General features: G+C 43.8%; 1 protein-coding gene across 2 annotated transcripts in view; it reads right to left on the bottom strand.

Moving 5' to 3' along the window:
* The window catches only part of skap1 (src kinase associated phosphoprotein 1), a 387,134-nt gene that overhangs the window by 111,934 nt on the left and 249,424 nt on the right, over nucleotides 1-25,776 (bottom strand). For both annotated transcript variants that reach the window (XM_068013612.1, XM_068013611.1), the window contains 2 exons: nucleotides 23,701-23,764; nucleotides 19,052-19,249 (listed from right to left, as the gene is read on the bottom strand). In XM_068013612.1, the coding sequence (XP_067869713.1) occupies nucleotides 19,052-19,249; nucleotides 23,701-23,764 (262 nt within the window). The remainder of the gene's footprint in view (nucleotides 1-19,051; nucleotides 19,250-23,700; nucleotides 23,765-25,776) is intronic.

Below are 25,776 nucleotides of genomic sequence, written 5' to 3'. Positions count from 1 at the left end.
TAGCTTTCGTAATTACGTGCTGTACCTGCATACTAACCTTTGCAATTCATGCACTAGGACACCCAGATCCCTCTGCATCTCAGAGCTCTGTAATCTCTCACCATTTAGATAATATGCTTCTTTTTTATTCTTCCTGCCAAAATGGACAATTTCACACTTTCCCACTCCATTATACTCCATTTGCCAGATCTTTGCCCACTTACTTAACCTATCTGGATCCCTTTGTAGCCTCCTTATGTCCTCTTCACACTGTACTTTCCTACCTATCTTTGTGTCATCAGCAAATTTAGCAACCATACCTTTGGTCCCTCCATCTAAGTCATTTTGGGAGGACTAACAAAGCAACGGAATATACAATGGATGGTAGGACCCTAGGAAGTATAAAGGGTCAGAGGGACCTTGGTGTACTTGTCCATAGATCACTGAAGGCAGCAGCACAGGTAGATAAGGTGGTTAGGAAGGCATATGGGATACTTGCCTTTATCAGCCAAGGCATAGAAGATCAGGTAGGTTATGATGGAGCTGTATAGAACACTAGTTAGGCCACAGCTGTGTACAGGTCTGGGCACCACACTATAGGAAGGATGTGATTGCCCTGGAGAGGGTGCAGAGGAGATTCACCACGATGTTGCCTGGGCTGGAGCATTTCAGCTATGAAGAGAGATTGAAAAGGCTAGGGTTGTTTTCCTTAGAGCAGAGAAGGCTGAGGCAGGACATGATTGAGATGTACAAAATTATGAGGGACATAGATAGGTAGATAGGAAGAAACTTTTTACCTTAGCGGAGGGGTCAATAACCAGGGGGCATAGATATAAGGGGCAGGAGGTTTCAAGGGGATTTGAGGAAAAAAAACTTTCACCAAGAGGGTGGTTGCAATCTGGAACGCACTGCCTGAAGGGGTGGTGGAGGCAGGAACCCTCACAACATTTAAGAAGTATTTAGATGAGCACTTGAAACGCCATAACAGACAAGGCTACGGGCCAAGTGCTGTAAAATGGGATTAGAATGGTTAGGCGCTTGATGGTTGGCATGGACACAATGGGCCAAAGGGCCTGTTTCTGTACTGTATAACTCTATGGCTCTATTTATATAAATTGTAAAAAGTTGAGGCCCCAGCACAGATCCCTGTGGCACAGTACTCGTTACATCTTGCCACCCATTTATGCCTACTCTGTTTCCTGTTAACTAACCAATCTTCTATCCATTCCAATATGTTACCCCCTACACCATGAGCTTTTTTTTTTGCAATAACCTTTGATGTGGCACCTTATCAAATGCCTTCTGGAAATCTAAGTACAATACATCCACCAGTTCCCCTTTATCCAAAACACATGTAACTCCCTCAAAGAACTCCCAATAAATTGGTTAAGCATGATTTCCCTTTCACAAAACCATGTTGACTCTGCCTGATTACCTTGAATTTTTTTAAATGCCCTGCTATAACGTCTTTAATAATAGCTTCTTACATTTTCCCTAAGACAGATGTTAAGCTAACTGGCCTGTAGTTTCCTGCTTTCTGTCCCTTTTTGAATAAAGGAGTTAGATTCGCTATGGCCTACTCCTGCTCCTATTTTTTTATCTTATGTAAACTAAACCAGAAATGACCTAAAAACCTTCAGGGAGACAACAGGACTCTTGCACACATTAAGAGGGGAGCTGGGGTTGGTGTGCAATTGTAGCTGGGAGGAGACGGGTACCAAAGGAATGCTGCATGGAGGTCCAGTGTTGTGTTTTACGGTTATTCCACATTCCAATCACTTCTCAAACATGGAGTAATGCAGTAATACGAACAGACAAAACTGACAGGCATGAAAAGACCAGTTGGTCTATCAAGCCTGCCCCACACTCATAATGGCTGGAATATCATGGCCAGACACTTCTCACACCCACCCCCTCGCCTTACATCGCACCCATCCTTTGAAGAAATTTGAATGTTTAAAGTAACATTATTTTACATTGTGTTCAAAAAACTAAATAAAAGCTGGGGGCCCTTTCTCACCCCAGCCCACCTCAATGTTTTTAGGCCTATAGAACCAAAATTAACTTTATTCCCAACCTGAACTCCCCACCACCCCCCCACCAACCTTGTTACTTTTGCCCTTCAACCCCTTCCCACCATCCCCTCAGCCAATACAAAGTGTTCTCCCTGCTCACCCCCACTCCTGCCCTGAAAGTTCACTCCTTCCCCCTCCCCACTAGTGTCTCACCTCGGTTCTCCACCTCTGGCCACCAGCTGGAATATTGGTGTGGGATGGTCGCCCGGTCCAGGTATATTAATTAACATGCATTTGATTTAATTTAAATGTTTTAATGAAGGCCTCACCACCGCTGCCGGTAAAATGCGGCGGGGCCTTCTCAGTGTCGGGGGTCGAGGCGGGCCTCTCCTGGAAGAATTTTCCGGGCCCCCAACCATGACCCCCGATGTCGGAGAGCTGGTAAAATTCAGCCCATTATCTCTCTGATGTCGCCAGATAAGGCAGAGGTCCTACCCATTTCAAATACGCACACCCACATGCCAAAGACTTACGGGTTGACAGGTAAATTGGCCATTGTAAATAAATTGCCTCTAGTGTAGGTAGGTGGTAGGAGAATTGAGGGAAGGTGGTAGGAGAATTGAGGGAAGGTGGGGATGGGAGAGGGGAAAAATGGGATTAATTCAGGATTAGCATAAATGGGTGGTTGATGGTCGGCGCAGACCTGGTGGGCCGAAGGGCCTGTTTTGGTGCTGTATCTCTCTATGACTCTATGACAAACTCCTTGATCAAAATAGCAAGGCAGAGTTTGATAGAAGTGCATTAACTGTACAATATCACCAGCTAATTAACAAGTGCAGGCTTTTTACCCAAATCCTGTTCCTTCTGTTTTCTCCTCCTCTCTGCCATCCATTCCCTTTCTTTCCAGTTCTCCCCTTCACCTGTCCCTCCTCTGTTCTTTGTGACTTTAATGTCTTCACTGCTTTATGTAACCCAAATTCTCTAAACAGAGTTGATATTACTTAGGGTCAGATTTTCTGAATTCTTAGCATCACCCCCGGGCGTGCCAAACAAAGCCAAAGGAGAAGGACAGTCTTTCACCTCATGGGTTCTGGGTTGGGTTTGAACTAGGGTCCTAGAGATGAAAGGACATAACACACACCAACCAAACCAGTCACATTTATGGCATCTCCCTGGAATTTTGTGGAATCTTTGAACAAGATTTTGGGCGGCACAGTGGTTAGCACCGCAGCCTCACAGCTCCAGCAACCCGGGTTCAATTCTGGGTACTGCCTGTGTGGAGTTTGCAAGTTCTCCCTGTGTCTGCGTGGGTTTTCGCCGGGTGCTCCAGCTTCCTCCCACAGCCAAAAACTTGCAGGTTGATAGGTAAATTGGCCGTTATAAATTGCCCCGAGTATAGGTAAGTGGTAGGGCAATATAGGGACAGGTGGGGATGTGGTAGGAATATGGAATTAGTGTAGGATTAGTATAAATGGGTGGTTGTTGGTCGGCACAGACTCGGTGGGCTGAAGGGCCTGTTTCAGTGCTGTATCTCTAATCTAATCTAAGATTGAGAGTCAAGACACTGTGAAAATCTCTGCAGAGGATGCTTTTCACTGTCAGCCTGGATAACTGGAGACGGGTTGATAACAGGCAGGGTTACCCTTCAGGTGTAGGTACAATCAAGAAGAAGAAATTTTCAAAAAGAACAGTTCCATTTTAATACAGTTTGGAACAAAGCGCCAGTGCTAAAGGCTAGTGGAGCAAGACAGGAAAGTGATTGCATTTGAAAATAAAAACAAATTGTGCGTTTTTTATGTCTCCCAGGAGTGGAATTGCGCTCATGAACCAAATAATCTTCAAACTGCCACCTAAATCTTATTGCACCTGTAAAAAGTTTTCCAGCGTCCCAGCTTCTGTCTCCATCATTGGAGACTTTCCACTGTAATTTGAAGTGTTACACATCCAAACTGTGATTTACTCCACCTTGCACCCCATCCTCCCCACACAACCCCTGCCCTCTCCACACAGCCCCCGACCCCCCCAGGCAACCCCCGCCCTCCCCAAGGCAACACCCGCACCCCCACCCCTCCCCACACCATCGCCCCGCCCACCTCACACCAACCCCCGCCCATCCCAAACCAACCCCCCGCCGTTCCCACTCAACCCCCCAACCCCCCCCAACCCTTCCCCATGCGAACCCCCCCACCAGGCATCCTCCCAACCACCAGACAATCCCTCGCCCCGCTCCACACATCCCCCACTGTCCCCACGCAAACCCCCCCATAGCAACCCCCCACCTGGCAACACCCGCCCCTCCCCCCAGCAACACCCCGCTCTTCCCACACAAACCCCTCGCCCACCCCAAGAAAACCACCCCCCCAAACAATTCCACGCCCCTCCCCACTGTCCCCATGCCAACCCCCGCCCCACTCCCCTAGGCATCCCCCCTGCTCGTCCCCTTCCCACGAACCCACCCGCCCCATGCACCTCCCACCCTCCCCTCGCAAACCACCCACCCAGTAATTCACCCCAACTAACATCCTGATTTATGCGCCTACATTTCGATAGTGCTTCTCACTGAAAGGGATTGGTCAGAGAGCTCAGGGGTGAACAGATTATAATAAAAATCTTGATGTAGAGGATTGTGAGGATGCTGAATTCTCATTTCAGCAGCTTTTAAATGACAGTTAGGTAATTGTTTTAAAACAGAGATATTAATGGCTCTGAGAAGTGCACAGGTGATTGAGATTGGTCAAGGCCGATTGTGGAGAAAAACATTGGCACAGACTTGGTGGAAGGAAGGAGAGCGAGCGAGCGAGGGAAATTGAGATTTTGGGGTAGGTTGGCTGCAGGTAAGTTTCAAGAGAAGACTATGAAGGCCTGGGGGAGGGGGAAGCCAAATGTTTGGAGGGAGCTGGAGTGAAGAGTGTCGTGGCTGAAGGGAGAGGGACTGATGGTGAAAGACAGAATGTGCATTTTATAGAACTTCGTTCCCGTTTTATTATACTCATGGACAGGAGGAGATGTAAGTGAGGAAGGCAGGGAGGAATTCTGTCCAATCAGATTCCATTGCATTTGAAACCAAACCCCTGGAACTAAAAGGACTATTACCAACCCAGACTGCAGACACTATTACGTGTAGTGAAGACAGGTTAATCATAGAATGATGCAGCACAGGAGGAGGCCATTTGGCCCTCTGTGCCTCTGCTGGCTCTTTGAAAGTGCTATCCAATTCGTCCCCTGCCCCTGCCCTTGCCCCACAGCTTTCTCCATTTCAAATATTTATCCAATTCTCTTTTGAAAGTTACGACTGAAACTGCTTCCACTGTGCTTTCAGGCAGTGCATTCCAGATCACAATTCGTTGCATAACATTTTTAACCCTCAAACCCTCTGGTTCCTTTGGCAATTATCATAAATCTGGTTACCAACCCTCTGGTCAATGGAAACAGTTTCTCCTTAGTCCCTCCTTCAAAAACCTTCATAATTTTTGAACACCTCCATTAAATCTCCTCTCAACCCCACCCTCTACAGTCTCTCCATATAACTAAAATCCCTCATCCCTGGAACCATTCTAGTCAATCTCCTCTGCATCCCCTCCAAGACCGTGACATCCTTCCTAAAGTGTGGTGCCCAGAGTTGGACACAATACTCCAGCTGGGGCCTAACCAGTGTTTTATAAAGGTTTAACACAACTCCCTTGCTTTTGCACTTTATGCCACACTTTATAAAGCCAATCATTCCCTAGATTTTAAAAACATAGTCCTTCAATACTGTGGCCACTATATATATCTGGGGAATTAAAACATTGAGGTAGAATTTCTGTGAAATAAAAGTAAAATACTGCAGATGCTGGAAATCAGAAATAAAAACAGAAAGTGCTGGAAATACCCATCAGGTCTGGCAGCATCAGTGGAGAGGAAAACAGAGTTAACGTTTCAGGTCTGTGACCTTTCATCAGATCATATGAAACGTTAACTCTGTTTCCCTCTCCACAGACGCTGCCAGACCTGCTGAGTATTTCCAGAATTTCTGTCAGGTTGCGCTGCTACTTCTGGAGAAATTTGGCTGATAACTAGCGCAAAAGATCACGAAATTTCAAGCACCTGTTACGTTTGGTACAAATTGGGTTTCGTTGATCTTTTGTGTTGGTTTAAAAAAACGCACTGGAAACTGACCCCACCCACCAAACTGGCTACAACCCCAAATTGAATTAATTGTCACGGCCAGTTTCTACTTATCACGCCCATTTGAGGAGGCTCTTCAAATTAACCTGGGTTTTAAGTGCAGGCACTTTTTAGAAGCTCTTACATATCAAGCAATATTTGATTTACGAAGAAACTGACTAGTGTACCCCAGTGAAACTAGCAAATGGTTTATACAGCTTTTAAAGTCATTTTCCGTGATTTACAATCAGATTATTCGCAGGTGGTGAACTGAACACTGATTGAAACTGTTTATTTGGTGATAAACGTATTTTCAGCTGCATTAATAAAACCGCACCAAGTTACCACTCTTAAATACGTCAAGGAATGTTTTTTTAATGCAAGAAGAAAACAATTACATTTTAAAACACTGCCCAATTGGGCTGGATCGTGGACAATTTTACATCTGATTATGCAAATGAGTCAGAGCAGAAACTCGAACTGTAACTTCACTTTGGAAAAACCAGCACACCTCGCAACCGGTTTGCCAAATATATCCAAAGCGGAAACTCAACCCCAGTATATTTATCTAAAGTCGCCCAGTTTTCATGTTGGCCAAGCTTGGAAATTGATCTGAAAGGAGAGCCTATGGATGAATCTAACGCAACCCAGATTCAGACCCTGGGGCATCTTAACAGCAGTGCATCCCTTGCTAAAAGGCACTTTTCCAAATTTGCATCGGCTGACTGGCTGTGTGTAAAAATTTATTAGCAGTCAGATCAGAAAAAAATTGCAAGTGAATGCCAGCTAATTACAGGCAATGAACAGCCACGGCTAAAAAGGACTGAATATGCAAATATACTACTTTCAATGTTGTTATGGTACCCAAAGGAATGCAAATTACAACAAACATTTCTGATTTAGCAATCCATTAAGTTTTCCACTCTATAAAGACACCTGATGTTGCTTTGCGCATTGAGGCATAAATGTCAATTTGTATTCACTTTTTTAATTTTAAGATTTTATGTACTTCTGATGGGAAAATTGGAAACTTTATTACCTGTGACATTTTATTGTTCCACCATGGAATAATGCAAAACACTCTCCACCAAAAGTCATTAATAAAAGGAAGACTTGTGCTTTAAAAAAATAAAAATTTTTAAGAGAGGAAAATAAAATTGCTTCAAATTTGATTACATGTTTGCATAGGGAGCGAGTGTGCGGCAAGCAGTGAGATGTATGGAATGTAAATAAGGGTGGTGTTATCCCAAAGCTGGCTTGTGCTTTACTTCGCTCATGTCAACTTTGTTGAAGTATGGTGAAGCACAAAGTGGACCTCGTTACATCTGTTTTCTGGGTGTGGCTCAGGTGCAAGGAGGGTGGACGTTATCGGGAACCACCGAGCCGTGCACCAAGAGAATGGCCCCAATATTGGGTCGGGCCATTTTTGAGGCATTCGGGGTGGCCATCTAAAACAAACTTAAGGCCCCTTGTGCACCATAATGAGTAGCCTAATGCTCATTTTAAAAGTCACATCCTCACGTTCAAATCTTCCATGCCTTCGCCCCCTCCCTATCTCTGTAATCTCCTCCAGCCCAGAACCCTCGGAGATATCCGTGCTCCTCCAATTCCGGCCTCTTGGACATCCCCGATTTTAATCGCTCCACCATTGGTGGCCGTGTCTTCAGCTGCCTGGGCCCTAAGCTCTGGAATTCCCTCCCTAAACCTCTCCATCTCTCTCTCCTCCTTTAAGATGCCCCTCTGTTTTTTGGGATGATGAAGCAAGTTTTTCATTTTCCACGGTTATGTTGAGGTTTTGATCTTAAAGTCTGTTAACTCTAAGTTCAGGATGTTCCTTAAAACCAAAATACTTGACAAGCTTTTGGTCAGCTGTTTTAATATCTCGTGTGACTTGGTGTCAAATGTTGCTTGGTAACACTTCTGTGAAATGCCTTGGGATATTTTACTGTGTTAAAGGTGCTATATAAATGCAAGTTGTTGTTATAAGATCCCTCTGGGAAATTGGGCTTTGCTGAGTTGGGCCTGTTTAGCTCTGATTTGGTGGTGTGTGTGGGGCTCAGCAAGTAGTTCCACAACACTCCCGAGGTCTGATGTCGTCCTGCGATGGCCCCTCCACCATTGTAAAAAGAGAAATAGGAGCAACAGTTGGCCATACGGCCTGCTCCGCATTCAATAAGATCATGGCTGAACTTCTGTGTGAACACCACTTTTCCGCCATACAGAAACATAGAAAATAGGAGTAGGCCATTCAGCCCTTCAAGCCTGCTCCGCCATTCATTATGATCATGGCTGAACATCCAACTCAGTAACCTGTTCCCGTTTTCGCCCCATATCCTTTGATCCTTTTTGCCCCAAGAGCTATATCTAACTCCTTCTTGAAAACATACAATGTTTTGGCCTCAACTGCTTTAAGTGGTAGCGAATTCCACAGGCTCACCACTCTCAGGGTGAAGAAATTTCTCCTCATCCCATATCCTCAGACTATGACCCCTGGTTCTGGACTCCCCCACAATCGGGAACATCCCACCTGCATCTACCCTGTCAAGTCCTGTTAGAATTTTATAGGTTTCTATGAGATCCCCCCTCACTCTTCTGAACTCCAGCAAATATAATCCTAACCGACTCAATCTCTCCTCATACGTCAGTCCCGCCATCCCAGGAATCAGTCTGGTAAACCTTCGCTGCACTCCCTCTATAGCAAGAACATCCTTCCTCAGATAAGGAGACCAAAATTGCACACAATATTCCAGGTGTGGCCTCACCAAGGCACTGTATAATTGCAGCAAGACATCCCTGCTCCTGTACTCGAATCCTCTCACTATGAAGGCCAACATACCATTTAACTTTTTTACCACCTGTTGCACCTGCATGCTTACCTTCAGCGACTGGTGTATGAGAACACCCAGGTCTCGCTGCATATTCCCCTCTCTGTTTATAGCCAGATAATAATCTGCCTTCCTGTTTTTGCTACCAAAGTGGATAACCTCACATTTATCCACATTATACTGCATCTGCCATGCATTTGCCCACTCACTCAACTTGTCCAAATCACCCTGAAGCCTCTCTGCATCCTCCTCACAACTCACCCTCCCACCCAGTTTTGTGTCATCTGCAAATTTGGAAATATTACATTTAGTTGCCTCATCTAAATCATGATTATATATTGTGTTTAGCTGGGGTCCTAGCACCGATGCCTGCGATCCACAGGTCCCTTAATTCCTTTAGTGATCTCAGCTTTGAATATATTCATCGACTGAGTATCTGCAACCCTTTGAGGTAGAGAATTCCAAAGAATCACAATCGTCTGAGTTAATAAATTTCTCCTCATCTCAGTCCTAAATTGTTGATCTGTTATTCTGAGACTGTGATCCTACATTCTAGACTCTCCAGTCAGTGAAAATGTCCTCCCAGCATCTACCCTGTCAAGGGATTTTATAGGTTTCAATGACATTACCTCTCATTCTTCTAAACTCAAGCCCATTCTATGCAATTTCTTCGCATAGGGCAACCCTCTCATCCCAGGGATCAACCTAGTGAACCTTCTCTGCACTCCCTCCTTAGGTAAACAACTGCAATTTTTTTTAAAGATTCTAAAATGCTATGATGCCAAGACACCTTTCCCAGTGTTTTTACCTCAACCGGTACGATTTAAAACACATGAACTAGCAATTCATCTATTCATGACACCTCACCCTGCGCAAAATGGCTGCTACATAACAATTCAGGGCATTTCAGAGTAATTCATGGCAAGCGAAGCAGTTTGAGATGTTTGAGAGCCACAGTGAGGTGCTAAATAAATGTAATTCCTTTGCACTTTCAACCAATATCTGAACAGCTTGAAACTGTGCAATCTTCATACGCAACCTTCTGTATGAAGGCTGTGCTATTTGGAGAATAAAAAAAAAAGTCTTCAAATCCAGTACTTGATGGAAGTGAATTAGCAGGCAATAGCAAAATCCGATTTACCAGCTGACTGCATCCAGCCTGTCATACAGCATTTGAGGATTTAGCCAGAGGGCTTAATAATGCTGAACGCCGTGCATAAGATCTGAGCAAAGGCTGAAAACCTTTATTTTAATCCTTTTGTCGGCATAAATCTATATTTATTTTTGAACATAATGCCTCTCGGATTGCATTAAAAAAACCCTGTGTCAGTCCCCAACGCTGTGTAGTCTCTTTTCAGTAGGCAATAAAGCAAAAAAACTAGCAACTCCAGGCCAATTCAATTAGACAATTTTAGCAGAATTATTCAGAGAGAGAAAAAATGCAGCCCTTCCAAATGGCAAACCTGTCGCTGATCAGGATGGTCGGAAAAAATGGACACTGACTGGTTTAGGCCAGGGAGCAATGACCTTTTTTTTTTAGAGATACAGCACTGAAACAGGCCCTTCGGCCCACCGAGTCTGTGCCGACCATCAACCACCCATTTATACTAATCCTACACTAATTCCATATTCCTACCACATCCCCACCTGTCCCTATATTTTCCTACCACCTACCTATACTAGGGGCAATTTATAATGGCCAATTAACCTATCAACCAGCAAGTCTTTGGCATGTGGGAGGAAACCGGAGCACCCGGAGGAAACCCACGCAGACACAGGGAGAACTTGCAAACTCCACACAGGCAGTACCCAGAATTGAACCCGGGTCGCTGGAGCTGTGAGGCTGCGGTGCTAACCACTGCACCACTGTGCCGTCCTATGACCTGTACCATTCACAGTCGAACGGAGACCAGGCTTGCTTGTTGCCTCTTCACTATAGCACCAACATCCACTGGATGGAATTTCACTCCAGGATTCTTTATTGGAATATAGGAACAGGAGGAAGCCTGTTCAGCTGCCCGACCCCCACCCCCCTGCTTATCTTAACTCCATCTATCTGCCTTGGTTCCATAACCCTTAATTCCTTGGCCAACAAAATTCTATCAATCTCAGTTTTGAAATTTTCAATTGACTCCCAGCCCCAACAGCTTTTTTGTGGGGGGCGGGTTCCAGATTTCCACTACCCTTTGTGTGACAAAGTTCTTTCTGCCATCATCCCTGAATGGCCTGCCTCTAATTTTAATGTTATACCCCCTTGTTTTGGACTCCCCACACACCCCCAACCAGGGGAAATAGTTTCTCTCTGTCTACCCTCATCAAACCTTTTAATTATCATAAAAGCCTCGATGAGATTACCCTTCAACTTCTTTCCTCAGTGGAATACAAGCCTAATCTATGCCACCTGTCCTCACCATTTAACCCTTTTAGCCCTGGTATCATTCTGGTGAATCGGTGCTGCACCCCCTCCAAGGCTAATATATCCTTCCTGAGGCACAGTGCCCAGATCTGAACCTAGTACTCCAATTGCAGTCTAACCCGAGCTTTATGCCAGCTGATATCTCTGACATTCAAAGGGGAACAGATGAGTGGAACAAATTTAAAAACTTCAGCAGACTCCCAAATATACACTGAAGGGTTGTGGGTCACCTGTGCTCATGCCGAAAATTGTGAGTAGCTAACAAAGCTCCATTACCCCCCCTAATTTTAAAATGCATCCGTGTTTCCATTCTCCAGTCAAAGGAGGTATTTAGCACCACCCTGCCGCCCACCATTAGAAGGAAGAATGGGAATGCTTCATTGCTCATTGGCCCCGATGCCTGACCTACATCTAAAAGTTTTTTTTTAAATCACATTTTTGTTCTCCACTGAACCACACAAGGAGACATCAGGACAGGCAACCAGAAGCTTGCTCAAAAGAGGTAGGTTTTATGTACTCTCTTAGAGGAGGAGAGAGAGGGAAATGGAAAGGGAGAGAATTCCAAAGCTAAGAGTCTAAGCAGCCATAGGCATGGCCGCCAATGGTGGAGCAATGCAATGATGGGGATGCACAAGAAACTAGAACTGGAGGAGTGCAGAGATCTCCGAGGGTTGAAGGGCTGGATGAGGCTACAGAGATAGGGAGGGCAGAGGCCATGGAGGTAATTAAACACAAATATGCCAGTTTTTAAAATCGAGGAGTTGCTGCACTATTGTGGGCCAGTGAGCAGAGGAGGTGATAGGTGAACAGGACTTGGTGCGAGTTAGGACGGGGAAATGCAAAGTTCTGGAAAGAAAGCATCGGTTTCTCTGGCTGACTTTCAAATCCAACACCACTGCTGAAACTTGAAAGGAGAGTCTGAGCAAACACCTACTTGTAACATTACAGTATTCGAGTACAATATAGCAAGCACCAGTCTTAAACTATTTGCAATCAGACCTCGCTTGTGAAACTTTGCAGAAGACTTGAAATTCTGTGGGAGTGATGTGGTGCCTTGTCTCTGTGGTGTGCATTTTCCCAATACACATTCTTTGCATTAAACCTGTCCCACAATTATTACACAGCTGGGATTTCGTAATAAAGCAGAGAACGCCATAAAATATTAATCATAACAAACAAAACAAAAAAATTAGATAAATCTAAAACGATCAAAGTGGGAGCCCATAAAACACAAGCAACACACAACTTGAGTGCGAATTGAAGCTCATCTGCATATGCAAATCATGCTAATTGACCTCATTTGGGATGCAAAATGTCCCTTATATATCCCCAGTAATATTCTTCACAAAATGAATAACCGTAACTTCTTTAATTCCTTAACTCTTTCACTGACAGAGGTTTGAGGAACTGTATTCCAAGTAATGGAGATGTTTTGGTGTTAGCTCTCCCCTTTTTAATTGGTCACCTGTATCTCTTGCCCTCCTCCCCTCAGTGTGCTGACACACGCTGGACTGCAGCTTCCAAGTCACCCAAGTTCAAATGGCAATTCTTCACATGCTATTGTAGGCAGTGTTACGATCACCTAGTTCATGGTTTGTATTAATTTTCTAGAGGTAACTTTTAACTTGGGAATTGAATTTTTTTTAATGTAAGACAAATGAAAACACCTGATTTGAGAAGCTGGCAAACAAGCCTAAGGCTGTTACAAATCAAAGGGCGGCCCATGTTTACTTAGTAAGGTCATAGTGGGAAGTGTAAAGACCCAACACAATGGGAACCCATCTTAACTTGTTGATGGAGATGGTGTGTCTGCAGCTACCTCAGTTAGGGGTTTAAATTGTTCATGTGATTTCCTGGATCAGGGAGAAGGTTTGAAGCTGGACATCATTGGTTTGAATTACTATCTGGGACATCTCACGTGTACCACATTGCTATGGAGCTAGATGACGCGAGGCTGTCTGTTGACTTTTTGATCTTTGTGCTTGCTGACAAAGTCAGTCAGTTGGCTTTTGGACAGCCTGGTGGCTTCAGACCAACAGTTGGCTTTTGGAGGTTGGCTGGACTCGGGAGCCAAGGGACCATCGGGAACCAGGGGTGTTTCTGCTTTGAGACAGGCCCGTGCTTAAGCTGGGAAACTCTATTCAGAAGGTGATCCCATAGCACAGAAGACAGTTGAAAAATTAAAGAACTGGCAGTGAATTCCTAAGAGCTGTGGTACACTTTGGATTGGTCCCAGGAGAAGTGAACAAATCACCAAGATCCTGTAAAGTATAAGGGACTGTTGGGATGGAAGTAACAGTCAAATAAGAGTGCTCTGTTGAGATTTAGAGTTTAAATCATATGTCTTCATGATTTTAAGTTTAAAATATAAGTGTTTCTAAGTTGTAATATTAAATTAGCAGTATTTTGTTTTGTTTAACTCTTGTACAGTAAAGTTTTTTCCTTAAAACGTGAAGTCTTGTGGCGTAATTCAGTAATAACTGGAAATTCGACTTTCTCTTTCTAAACGTTAACGATTTCTGTTACGACCAGGTGAGAAGGGATCCAGGGGTTCCCTCTTAGCCTTTGCCTGGTTTAACTGTAACATGGTTTAATTTTAAAACACCGTGTTTTTAGCTCCCCCTCAGTGAATCCTTGTTCACCACTTTCCAATTGTAAGACAAAGAAATCAATTCAGACATGTTTTCTTAGATTTAAACAAGAAAGATGGAAGTGTATTAATCTTAAACTCTAATTCGGGTAATGGCTTGGAATACGCGATGCGACCACGCTAGCATGCATACACGATAAACACACACGCGGATAGAGACAGAAAAAGTAGAAGGAATAAAAGGGAAAAGTTTGAGGCAATATCTGGTAGTTATTTACTGTCTTTTGAGCTCAATTTGGAATCTTTGGTTGCCGGACAGCCCTGCTGTTCGTTGGGGCCCTGTTCATGCTTCAACTTGTTTCAATGTCGGAGTCTTTTCTCTCTTGAGGTGTACGTGTCTTCCGTGGGTCCAGTGGCTTGGGAGAAAGCGAGAGAGACAGCCGGGAGAGGTGTGTCCTTGCTCCAGCTTCAGTTGCAAAACTGCCTTCTGAATTCAAACTGTCCTGTGGCTAGTTCAAAAACCTGGACCAGCCAGTTAGTCATGTGACTAGCTCCTTATCTGGAACAGTCTCTCCTGCGAGGTTTGTGGATCGTATTACCTTAGCAGGCCTTGGAATGCGCTTCCTTACACTTTCAATATCTGGTGATCAAAATCCATTTGGGTTCATTGGACCAGGGAGTAAGTCTTTTGTCTCTCCAAGCATTGTGTCTTAGTATGCAAATGTTCTTCCAGCCAAGTGTCTGGTGATCTTCAAACAGGTCATTTTTTCACTCCAGCAACAGTTTAAAAATCAATGTTCATATGGTGAAATTAATATGCCTCATTCTTGACAGGTGGGCGTCTGCATGACAGTCCCTCATGGGATCATAACAGCAGTCAGACTATTTAACCTCAGAAGGCTTCACCCAACGTTGAGGCTCTTTTTTTTGTGTGCCAGTCACTGTCGATTGATTCGAACGGAGCCACTGGGAGGAAGATGAGGATTCAAGTGGCTCTATAATAAGTAGTGTTAACTCAAGGTCAGAGAGAAAGTGAACAGTTTAGATAGACACAGAATTGAGAATATATGAAGCAGATTGCCAGGGAATACTTGGAGGCGGACAGCATTGCAAAACTGAAAAGGGAACTGGATAGGTAGTTGGTCGAGAAAAGGTTTGAGTTGTGGGAGGAGGCTTGAGTGTAGCACAAACATTGGCATGAACCAGATGACCTGTTTTTATGTTGTACCTTCCATGTAATGGATGATATTTTTGGAAGTCACATGCGCTGTAATGATCACTCCAATCCTATTCATTTTATCTTCCTATTGCTTTCTTTAGGTAATAGCATTGGACAACTGTAAGAGGTTTAGCCCGGCAGCGCAGTGATGGGTTGAGCCTTATGGGCTTATGTTGCCAACAACTCTAGGTACATAGGACTGGGTCATTCCAAATTCACCCACAGGGTGCTAAGCTGGCCAAGCCTGCTTGATGTGGAACCTGCATAGTTTTCAGTCCACTGAGTTCAACAACATGAAATATCTACAACACGTGTCCAAGCTTCCTGACTAGGCCACAGCTCAGGCGGCAGGGAAGCTGAAAGTTACACTCGTTATTAGACAGAATGTATAACACAGAAAATAACCAATCGGTCTAACTTGTCTGTGCCTCCTCCCACCCCTCTTTGTCACACCCTATCAGTGTATCCTTCTCTTCCTTTCTCACTTAAGTGTTTATCTAACTTCCCCTTAAATGCATCTTTTTGCCTCAACCACTCCCCTGTGGTAGTGAGTTCTACATTCTCACCACTCTCTGGGTAAAGAAGTTTCTCCTAAATTCCCTGTCGGATTTATTAGTGACTATCTTATATTTATGTCACCTAGTTTTGATCTCCATAAATGCGAGCATTTTCTCTACGCCTACCCTACCAAACCCTTTCATAATTTTAAGGACGTCTATTAGTACACCCCTCGGCTTTCCCCATTCAAGAGAAAAGGGTCCCAGTCCATTCAGTCTTTTGAAACTCCCCTCGTAGCTCCCAATTTTGGTTTTCTATCATGAATGTGGAAATTTCCAGCAACAGGTAATCCTGCAGGAGCTTAGCAATCTAACGCTTTGTCATTGAGACGAATCTCACTTCCTGGTCTTTCCCCATTATCTCTGAATCACTTCTATCCCTGAAGCACATCAATGAGTCTCTCAAACAATTCTCCTGCCCATTTCAATGACCTAGGTATATAGGAACAGGAGAAGGCCCTTGCCTAACAGAAATTCTATCAATCTTAGATTTGAAATTTGTCATTGGTTCCCAACCCCAACAGCTTTTTTGGGGGGGGGGGGAGGGGGGGGGGGGGAAAGAGTTCCAGATTTCCACTGCCTCGTGCCTGAAAAGGTGCTTCCTGACATCACCCCTGAATAGTCTGGCTCTAATTTTAACGTTATGAACTCTTGCACACCCCACCAGAGGAAATAGTTTCTCTCTAACTACCCTGTCAAATTTTTAATCATGTTGAACATTTCAATAAGATCAGCCCTTAATTTTCTATATTCAAGGGAAGACCAGCCTCATTCTTCTTTGGTCAATTATTCGGTCAAGTCCAGTACCTTTTGGGTAACATTTATATCTACATTTACTTCTCTATTTTCCTTTATGACACTCCTTATAACCTACCCCTTTGACCAGGTTTTTGGGCACCTGACTTAATATCTCCTTCTATGGTTTAGTGTCAAATTTTGATCAATAACGCTCCTGTGAAGCACATTGGGATGTTTTACCATGTTAAAGGTGCGACATAAATCAAGTTGTTGTTGTTGAAAAATTCTGTCTGACCTCTTAAAACAGGAATGGACTGGGACAGAGGCTAAATACATTCCCCCGTGTCTGCAATGTGTCAGAATAGTGGAATTCAGGTCTGCACTTGGGAAGGAAGATTCTATAAAACCTTCAACTCTGTTGACTTTGCCTGACTGGCTTTCTTGTGTTGGCTGCTTGCTGCTGTTTGCTGTTCAGTGTTGATTAAAAGCAGAGAAACTTGTTGGTTGCGGGTGGATTCGGTGCTTGGATTCCAATAGTTTGCTTTACCAGTTGTGAAAATTCATTGAAAACCTTTGAAACCTCAGCAATGCCTGCACAGCATGAAGAACAACAGCACCAAGTGGGAAGAGAGGGTGGAATAAACTTCTGATTTTAAAATTAAGAACTTTGGGTGTGGAACTGAAGATTTGATAGAGGTGTTCAAAATTATGAAGGGTTTTGACAGAGCAGATAGGGAGAAGCTGTTTCCAGTGTCTGGAGGGTCAGGAACCAGAGGATACTGATTTAATATGTTTGGGAAAAGAACCAGAGGCGATATAAGGAAACAATTTTTTTTTTTTTTACACACAGTGAGTTGTTGTGATCTGGAATGCGCTGCCTGAAAGGGCAGTAGAAGTAGATTCAATAATAACTTTCAAAAGAGAATTGGATAAATACTTGAAAGGGAAAATTTTGCAGGGCTATGGGGAAAGAGCAGGAGAGTCATTCTATGAAACTGCTCTTTGCCAGTGAATGGAAAAGAAAATCAGCAGGTTGAGGGGTAGGGGGAGGGTGCACATTGGGCTGCTGATTTGCTACAAGCCTGATATGTGCTCTGGCAAAGACCAGTTTCATGTCACCATATTTACATTTCAGAATTAAATGGAATGTGAAAATCAGACTGTCCCATCTCAAATAGGATGTTTGGGGGTTAGTGGGGAGGTAGTGTTTAAAGAAAAACTGTCATTTGTTTGAAGTGGATACAATGAAGTAGATGTTGTTGCTCTTGAATTCACTCCATTATCTCATCTATCCTGCACACAGGTCAAGAACTACAAGGTTATTGCAAAGACAACTTGTTGAAAAAGACAAACCAAGCTTCTTGTGCTTTTTACGTATGTCTAATTTCACACCAAAATTAGCAAATGGAAGAAACAGAGGTGGGTTTTCTAACTAGCTCTGATGAAAGGTCATTGACCTGAAACGTTAACTTTGGTTCTCACTCCACAGATGCTGCCTGACCTGAGTATTTCCAGCAATTTCTACTTTCACTTCTAATTAGTAGATATTGAACACATTCACACCAAATGACTGCCAGCCTTTCTTAGGGCAGGCATCAGCCTACTTAAACTGCTGATCAAAGATCTATCTGCAGAGCCTGAGATGTTTATGTGAGGAGATCTAAGTGACCATAAGCGAACTGTAAGAGAGATTGGACGAGACACCACCCTTTATCTTTTTGGCATTTCCCTTCAAATTAAATCTGGATTGATGGGATAAAAGTGTAATTTCTTCACCAGCTGCAAGAGTCTGATGTGAAATGGGGCAGTATCATCTGGTTCCTATTGGATGTGGAAGTTTTAGATGTGGACACTGGGTGCGAAATGTTTTCCATTCCCCAGCTTGGAAGGCTGGGAATTCTGCGGCGAGTAACTCCCTCCTGACTCCCCAGTGCCTGTCCACCAACTACAAGGTACAAGTCAAGAGTGGGACTGAATACTCTCCACTTGCCTGGATGGGTGCAGCTCCAACAACACTCAAGAAGCTCGACACCATCCAGGACAAAGCAGTCCACTTGATTGGCACCCCATCCACCACCTTCAACATTCACTCCCTTCACCACCGACGCACAGTGGCAGCAGTGTGTACCATCTACAAAATGCACTACAGCAACTCACCAAGGCACCTCCTTCCAAACCTGTGACCTCTACCACCTAGAAGGACAAGGGCAGCAGATGCATGGGAACACCACCACCTGCAAGTTTCCCTCCAAGTCACGCACCATCCTGACTTGGAACTATACTGTCAGTCCTTCACTGTCGTTGGGTCAAAATCCTGGAACTCCCTTCCTAACAGCACTGTTGGTGTACCGACACCCCAAGGACTGCAGCGGTCCAAGAAGGCAGTTCACCATCACCTTCTCAAGGGCAATCAGGGATGGGCAATAAATGCTGGCCTGGCCAGCGACACCCACATCCCATGAATGAATTTTTAAAAAACTTTGACTTCCCTCCTGTGGAGAATCAGACAGAGATGATTTCCAGGTATCTGAAGGTTTGTGCATCTCAATTGAAAGACACAACATACCTGGCAGCTCTTCATAAATCTCGTCATCTTGCTCCTGGCCCATATTGGCTGTTGGGTGACTTAGAGATATTCCTGGATCTACAGGTCCTGTGTCGACATCATCGTACATCTCCTCTTGCTGTGCTCGCACTTTCCTCATCTCTTCTTCCTCCTCCTCCTCCTCCTCTTCCTCCACTGGTATGAAGTTGGAATTCATGTCTGTGAAAAGAAACCATTATATTGCAAATTGAAAAAAATATGCCCGTGCTGCAGAGATGTTTAAAATGTTCAAAGGATTTGATGGAGTAGATATGGAGAAAGTATTTCCTCTGGTGGGGGAACCAAGAATGAAGAGACACGATCTTAAAATTAGAGCTAGGCCATTCAGGAGAAAAATCAGGAAGAACTTTTCCACACAAACAGCAGTAGAAAGCTGGAATTCTCTCCAGATTTAAGGAGCGCCTTTAGGGAGGAGATGGAGAGGTTTAGGGAGGGAATTCTAGAGCTTAGGGCACCAGGCAGCTAAAGATACTTCCATCAATGGTGGCGCAATTAAAATCGGGGTGTGCAAAAGGCCAGAATTGGAGGAGCACAGAGATCTTGCAGAGTTATCGGTCTGGAGGAGGTTACAGAGATAGGGAGGAGTGAGCGTTGGAAAGATTTGAAAACAAACAAGTGAGTTTTAAAAATGAGGCTTAGCCAGACTGGGGTTTAATGTAGGTTGACAAGACCAGGGGTGACGGGTGAATGGGATGTGAGGCGAGTTAGGGTACGGACAGTGGAGTTTGGATGAGCTCCAGTTTACAAAGGGTGGAAGGTGGGAGGCTAGCCTGGCCAGGAGCACCTTGAAATAGTGAAGTCTGGAGGTAACAAAGACATGGATGTGGTTTTGTGCACCAGAACTTCTCTGTCAGGGATACAGCGCGATGCTCCCGATAATTAAGGAAACAGGAGAACCAGCGGATCTGCTTTATACATCCTCTCGCTAACTGAACTGGAACATTTCCCAGGCAGCCTGTCGCAAGCCGAGAGATCGGAACTTTGCTCAGTCACACTTTCTAATTTCTATCTACAAAAAGCAGCGAGAAGAGCCTGTGGTAAGTCTGAAGAATATTTACAGTCAAGCTCAGGCTAATAACACTCCAAATGATTTTAAAGCAATAAAAAACAAGCAAAAAATCAATGTTTCTCAACAACATTGACATGAAACAACCCATTAATTTAATTTGTATCAACTTGTGCCCGCTACTTTTGAGTCAGCTCTGGGTTCATTTCCTTGACTTTACATGAATTCCGTTTTATTTAATTCAACAAATCAATATCAGAAAATGCTGTCTGATCAATGTATCTCTGGACAAGGGGAGCGAGTGTTTGCAGTTTTACTCTTCATTCCCCTCCCTCTCATTGGTGGTTATTACACCTGGTAATTATTGCACAGACAACTTAATGTCCGGGCGCAGTTTTAAATCACAGCAATAATAATCATGCTGGTTGTTAAATCAGAAACGTCAATAAACAGTCAAGGCCCTGATCAGATTAGAGAAACATGATCAAAACGGTTTCCTGAGGCACATGTAGATTGGGATGGGCCAGTGCAAGGACACATTCTAGGCTGGAATAATTTTAATTAAAGTCTGTGCTTGGTTCCTGATTCACTGCTACTCAGTGCAGCCAGTATTCCAGTGTGCATTACTATCTTCCGGCCCCATAAAACCCTCCAAGATCACTGCACTCCTCGAATTCTGGCCTCTTTTGCATCCACCATCACTGGCAGCTGTGCCTTCAGTTGCCTGGGCCCCAAACTCTGCAATTCCCTCCCTAAACCTCTCCACCTCTTTCTCCTCCTTTAAAACTTTCCTTAAAACCTACCTCTTCAACCAAGTTTCTAGTCACCTGCCCTAACATCTCCTTATGTGACTCAGTGTCAAATTTTATTTGATAATGCTCTGCTGAGGAGTCTCGGGATGTTTTGTTAAAGGCATTATATAAATGCAAGTTGTTGTTGTTGATATTATTTTGCAGATTACTTAAAAAAGGAAGGCATTTCACCAACTTTGGAGAATAAACACACCCTAAACTCCAGTTCTAAACCCAGCCATTTGTTATCCCTTGGCTGTCCCAGCTTTTGTACAGAAGTCTGTTGGCAGTATTTATCCCAGTTCACTGAAAAATCATAGAATCTTCCAGCACAGAAGACCACCATTCGGCCCATCTATGGCGGTTCTGTGAAAGAGCTATCTAATTAGTCCCACTCTCCCACCCCCGCTTACTTTTTCCCCATAACCCTGCAAATTCTTTCCCAAGTATTCACTCAATTCTCTTTTGAACGTTACTATTGAATCTGCTTCCACCGCCCTTTCAGGCAGCATATTCCAGATCACAACAACTCACTGCGTAAAAAACACTCTCCTCATTTTCTCCCTCGCCCACCCCTAGTGTTTCTTGCCAATTATCTAAAATCTGTGTCCTCTGGTGGAAACAGTTTATCTTTACTTACATTATCAAAACTATTTGTAATTTTGATCAATTCTATTAAATTCCCCCTTAACCCTCTCTGCTCTAAGGAGTTGAATTCCAGCTTCTCTAGGCTCTCCTGATAACTGAAGTTCCTCATCCCTGGTACCATTTCCTCTACACCCTCTCCAGGCCCTTGACATCCCTCCCAATGTGTACTCCCAGAACTGGACACAGTTCTCCAGCTGGGGCCTAACCAGGGTTTTATAAAGGTTCACCATAACTTCCTTGCTTTTGTACTCTCTGCTTCTATTTATAAAGCCAAGAATCCTGTCTGCTTTACTGGATGTGACATAACAGCTATAGAATGAACATCTCCAAGATAAAGTGGCTTCAAAGGAAAACATTGGGAAGAGAAAATGAACTACAGGCGTGATGGGGTGAGGTACTTCCACTAGAAATTGTTTTTAATTAGCGCCAAACTTCAAACTTTTATTACTTTAATCAGTGGAACGAGATGTTTAATTAGAAAGTGAATTTTTCAGCACTGACTAATATTCAGCTCACTGGGGTTTTGAAGCAAAGATGGACTGTGCTCATTTAAAATTTAATTGAAAAGTAAATGTGATTTTTAAAAAAAGTCAAATTACAATTTTTAAGCAACCAAAGAATGCAGGTATGAGTGATTTAAAACCTATTTAAGCATTGCAGACAGATGGATGTATTACTGTTTATAAAAACAAGCTGGTTCTCTATGCTGCTGCTCTGGAACTGACTCCCTTTGGTAATGGCATCCAGATAGGCACATCCTGAGGTCCAGAGACTATGGGCAGTTGCTAGTGGATGTTTCTCTCAATTGCTGGCTAAATAGCTTCTCCTCTTAGATGGGTGAGGTCTGTTTAACTTAAGGTATTTCCTAGCAGCGTTTTCCCATTCTAAAAATTAATCTGTCCATGTTTATAACGGAAACTATCTGAGTAAACATGTCACACTCTACTTATGTCTTCCCACCAGTAGAGGTGCTGAAGCGCCACCCTTGGCAGGAGACTGTATCACAGCATGATGAGTTGACATAGGTAATTTCCATTATAGATGTGGACACAGAAATTTAGAATGACAAATTTAAAATTAATGATGAGAGAGTGGTTAGAATGTGGAACTCGCTACCACATGGAGAGGCTGAGGTGCATAGTATAGATGCATTTAAGGTGAAATAAGCTAAGTACAAAAGAGAGAAAGTAGCAGGATATGCTGATAGGATGAGAGGAAGTAGGATGGGAGGAGCATGAACACTGGTGTAGACTGGTTGGGCCGAATGGCTTGTTTCTGTGCGGTGAATTCTATGTAATGTTCCATCTGCACAGTCTGATCCAATTCTCTCCTGCCTCGCTTCACCTGATGATTTACTACTTGCTATCAACTCCCCATGTGCTGTGCAACGGGGGATTGATTAGTAATTATTTTCCAAGAATGTTCAGTTGTGGTTTGTTAATGCTCAGTGAGCAAAGCTGCACTCAGGGTCAAAGGGCCACTTGTCCCATTAATTGGACACGTAGTGCTGTTGGGAGCAAAGACAGACTTGGGGAAAATTGTAACATCGAAGTTACACATTCCTGCTATAGCAGGTGAAAGCTAATACCCACACTACAACTTCTGTACACATGGGACAGCATTCCCAGCAATAAACAAAGACTTACATTTATATAGCACCTTTCACGATCGCAGGACTCAAAGCACTTTACAGCCAATGAAGTACTTTACTAATTCACTTAATTCAATTAATAAATTAAAAAAATATGGAATTGAAAGCTAGTCTCAGTAATGGTGCCCTGAAACTACTGATTGTGGTACAAACCCATCTGGTTCATTAATGTCCTTTAGGGAAGGAAATCTGCTGTCCTTATCTGATCTGACCTACATGTGACTCCTGACACACAGCAATGTGGTTGACTCTTAACTGCCCTCTGAAATGGCCTCGCAAGCGACACAGTTCAAGGGCAATTAGGGATGGGCAACAAATACTGGTCTAGCCAGTGATACCCAAATCCCATGAAAGAATAATGAAGAAACACACACACGTGTACAGGAGTTGGCATGGCAATGTTTAGCCACAGGATACGAGAGTGTACAGACATCTTTTACCTTGGGGAGTATGGTATGGAGCTGACAACCTCTGCCTCCCTTCAGAATTCCACAACTGATAAATGCATATTTACCTTTGAGCACAAAGGCGATGTGATCCACCCACTCCTTGGCTTCCCGATGGTTCGATGCAGAAAACTGGAAAGAGAAGGAATCGTTTATCAGATGGGAACAATCTGCATCACCTCTCCTGTATTTTATCTCAGTTATATAGTACAGTAAACTTCTACTACTAAAATTGCAAGAAACTGAAATATGGACAGATACATCAACAAATACACAACATATTACAATGTCAATCAAAAGAAATAAAAAGAGTGGCTTGCATTTCTATAGCACCTTTCACAACCTCAGGATGTCCCAAAGCATTTTACAGCCAATGAAGTACTTCTGAAGTGTAGACACTGTTGTAATGTAGGAAACGTTATGTGTCAGTTGTGGCTCTGTGAGTAGCACTGATATCTCTGACTCAGAAGGTCCTATCAAATCCTACTGGAGACGCTAGAAAATAAAATCAAGGGTGATATTCCAGTGTGGTTCTGAGGGAGTGCTGCACTGTCAGAAGTGCCATCTTTTAGGGTGGCACAGTGGTTAGCACCGCAGCCTCACAGCTCCAGGGACCCGGGTTCGATTCTGGGTACTGCCTGTGCGGAGTTTGCAAGTTCTCCCTGTGACTGCGTGGGTTTTCGCCGGGTGCTCCGGTTTCTTCCCACAGCCAAAGACTTGCAGGTTGGTAGGTAAATTGGCCATTATAAATTGCCCCTAGTGTAGGTAGGTGGTAGGGGAACATAGGGAAGGTGGGGATGTGGTTGGAATATGGGATTAATGTAGGATTAGTATAAATGGGTGGTTGTTGGTCGGCACAGACTCGGTGGGCTGAAGGGCCTGTTTCAGTGCTGTATCTCTAAATAAATAAATAATAAAAAATTTAAAATAAATAAGAATAAAACGTGGCAATTTATACATAGCAAGGTCCCACAACCATCAATGTGATAATGACTAGATAATCTCGGTTTTTAATGTTGGTTGAAGGATACATATTACCCAGGACACTGGGGAGAACTCCTCTGCTATTCTTCAAAATAGTTCCTTGGGATCTTTTATGTAGACTCGAGAGGGCAGATTAGCACCACTCCACATTCCCAAAACCCCCACCCACATCACACCGCCCTGCACCATCCCACCTGCTCTGTCATTCAATTAGATCATGCCTGATCTGTATCTTAATTCCATCTACCCATCATGGTCCTGTAGCCCTTAAATGGCCTTACCTAACATAAAGCTCATCAATCTCAGTCTAGAACACTCCAACTGACCTTAAGCACCACAACCTTCTGGAGGGAGGTGAGTTCCAGATTTCCACTACTCTTTGTGCAAAAAACATAACAAGAAATAGGAGCAGCAATTGGCCATTCGGCCCCTTGACCCTGATCTGCCATTCAATAAGATCATGGCTGATTTTCTATATCAACTCCACTTTCCCACCCTATCTATTGATTCCCTTAGCGCCCAAAAATCTATCGATCTCAGTCCTGAATATACTCATCAGCTGAGCATCCACAGTTCCCTGGGGTCACAAGTTCAAAAGATTCATAACCCTCTGAATGAGGAAATGTCTTCTCAACTCACTCCTAAATGGTCAACCCCTTTTTCTGGGACTGTCACCCCGTGTTCTAGACTCGTCCTCTCAGCATCTACCTTGTCAAGCCCTCTAAAACTTTTTACACATTTGAATGAGATCACCTCTCATTCTTCTAAACTCCAGAGAATACAGGCCCATTCTACTCAATCTCTCGTCATAGGACAATTCCCTCAACAAAGGAATCTAGTGAGCCTTTGCTGCACTCCCTCGAAGTTAAGTATGTCCTTCCTTCGGTAAGGAGACCCAAACAGTAAACAATACTCCATGGCTGATCTCACGGAGATCCTCAGCAAAGAAGAAATACTTCCTGACATCACCCTTGAATGGCCTAGCTCTAATTATTATGCCCCCTTGTTCTGGATTTGTCCACCAGAGGAAATAGTTTCTCGTGCTGGAACTTTACATTGCGACGGAGGCACTGCCCACTGGCTGAAAAATTGGAAGCGAGCTCGCCTCTGTCAGGCCTGGAAGACACACGGTAATTTTACGTGGTTCAGGCCCTTAATTG

This window comes from Heterodontus francisci, chromosome 33 (genome assembly GCF_036365525.1).
Source record: "Heterodontus francisci isolate sHetFra1 chromosome 33, sHetFra1.hap1, whole genome shotgun sequence".
NCBI classification, from domain to species: Eukaryota; Metazoa; Chordata; class Chondrichthyes; order Heterodontiformes; family Heterodontidae; genus Heterodontus; species Heterodontus francisci.
Note: the sequence above shows the minus strand (reverse complement) of the source record. Positions and strands in the feature narration are given on the sequence as shown.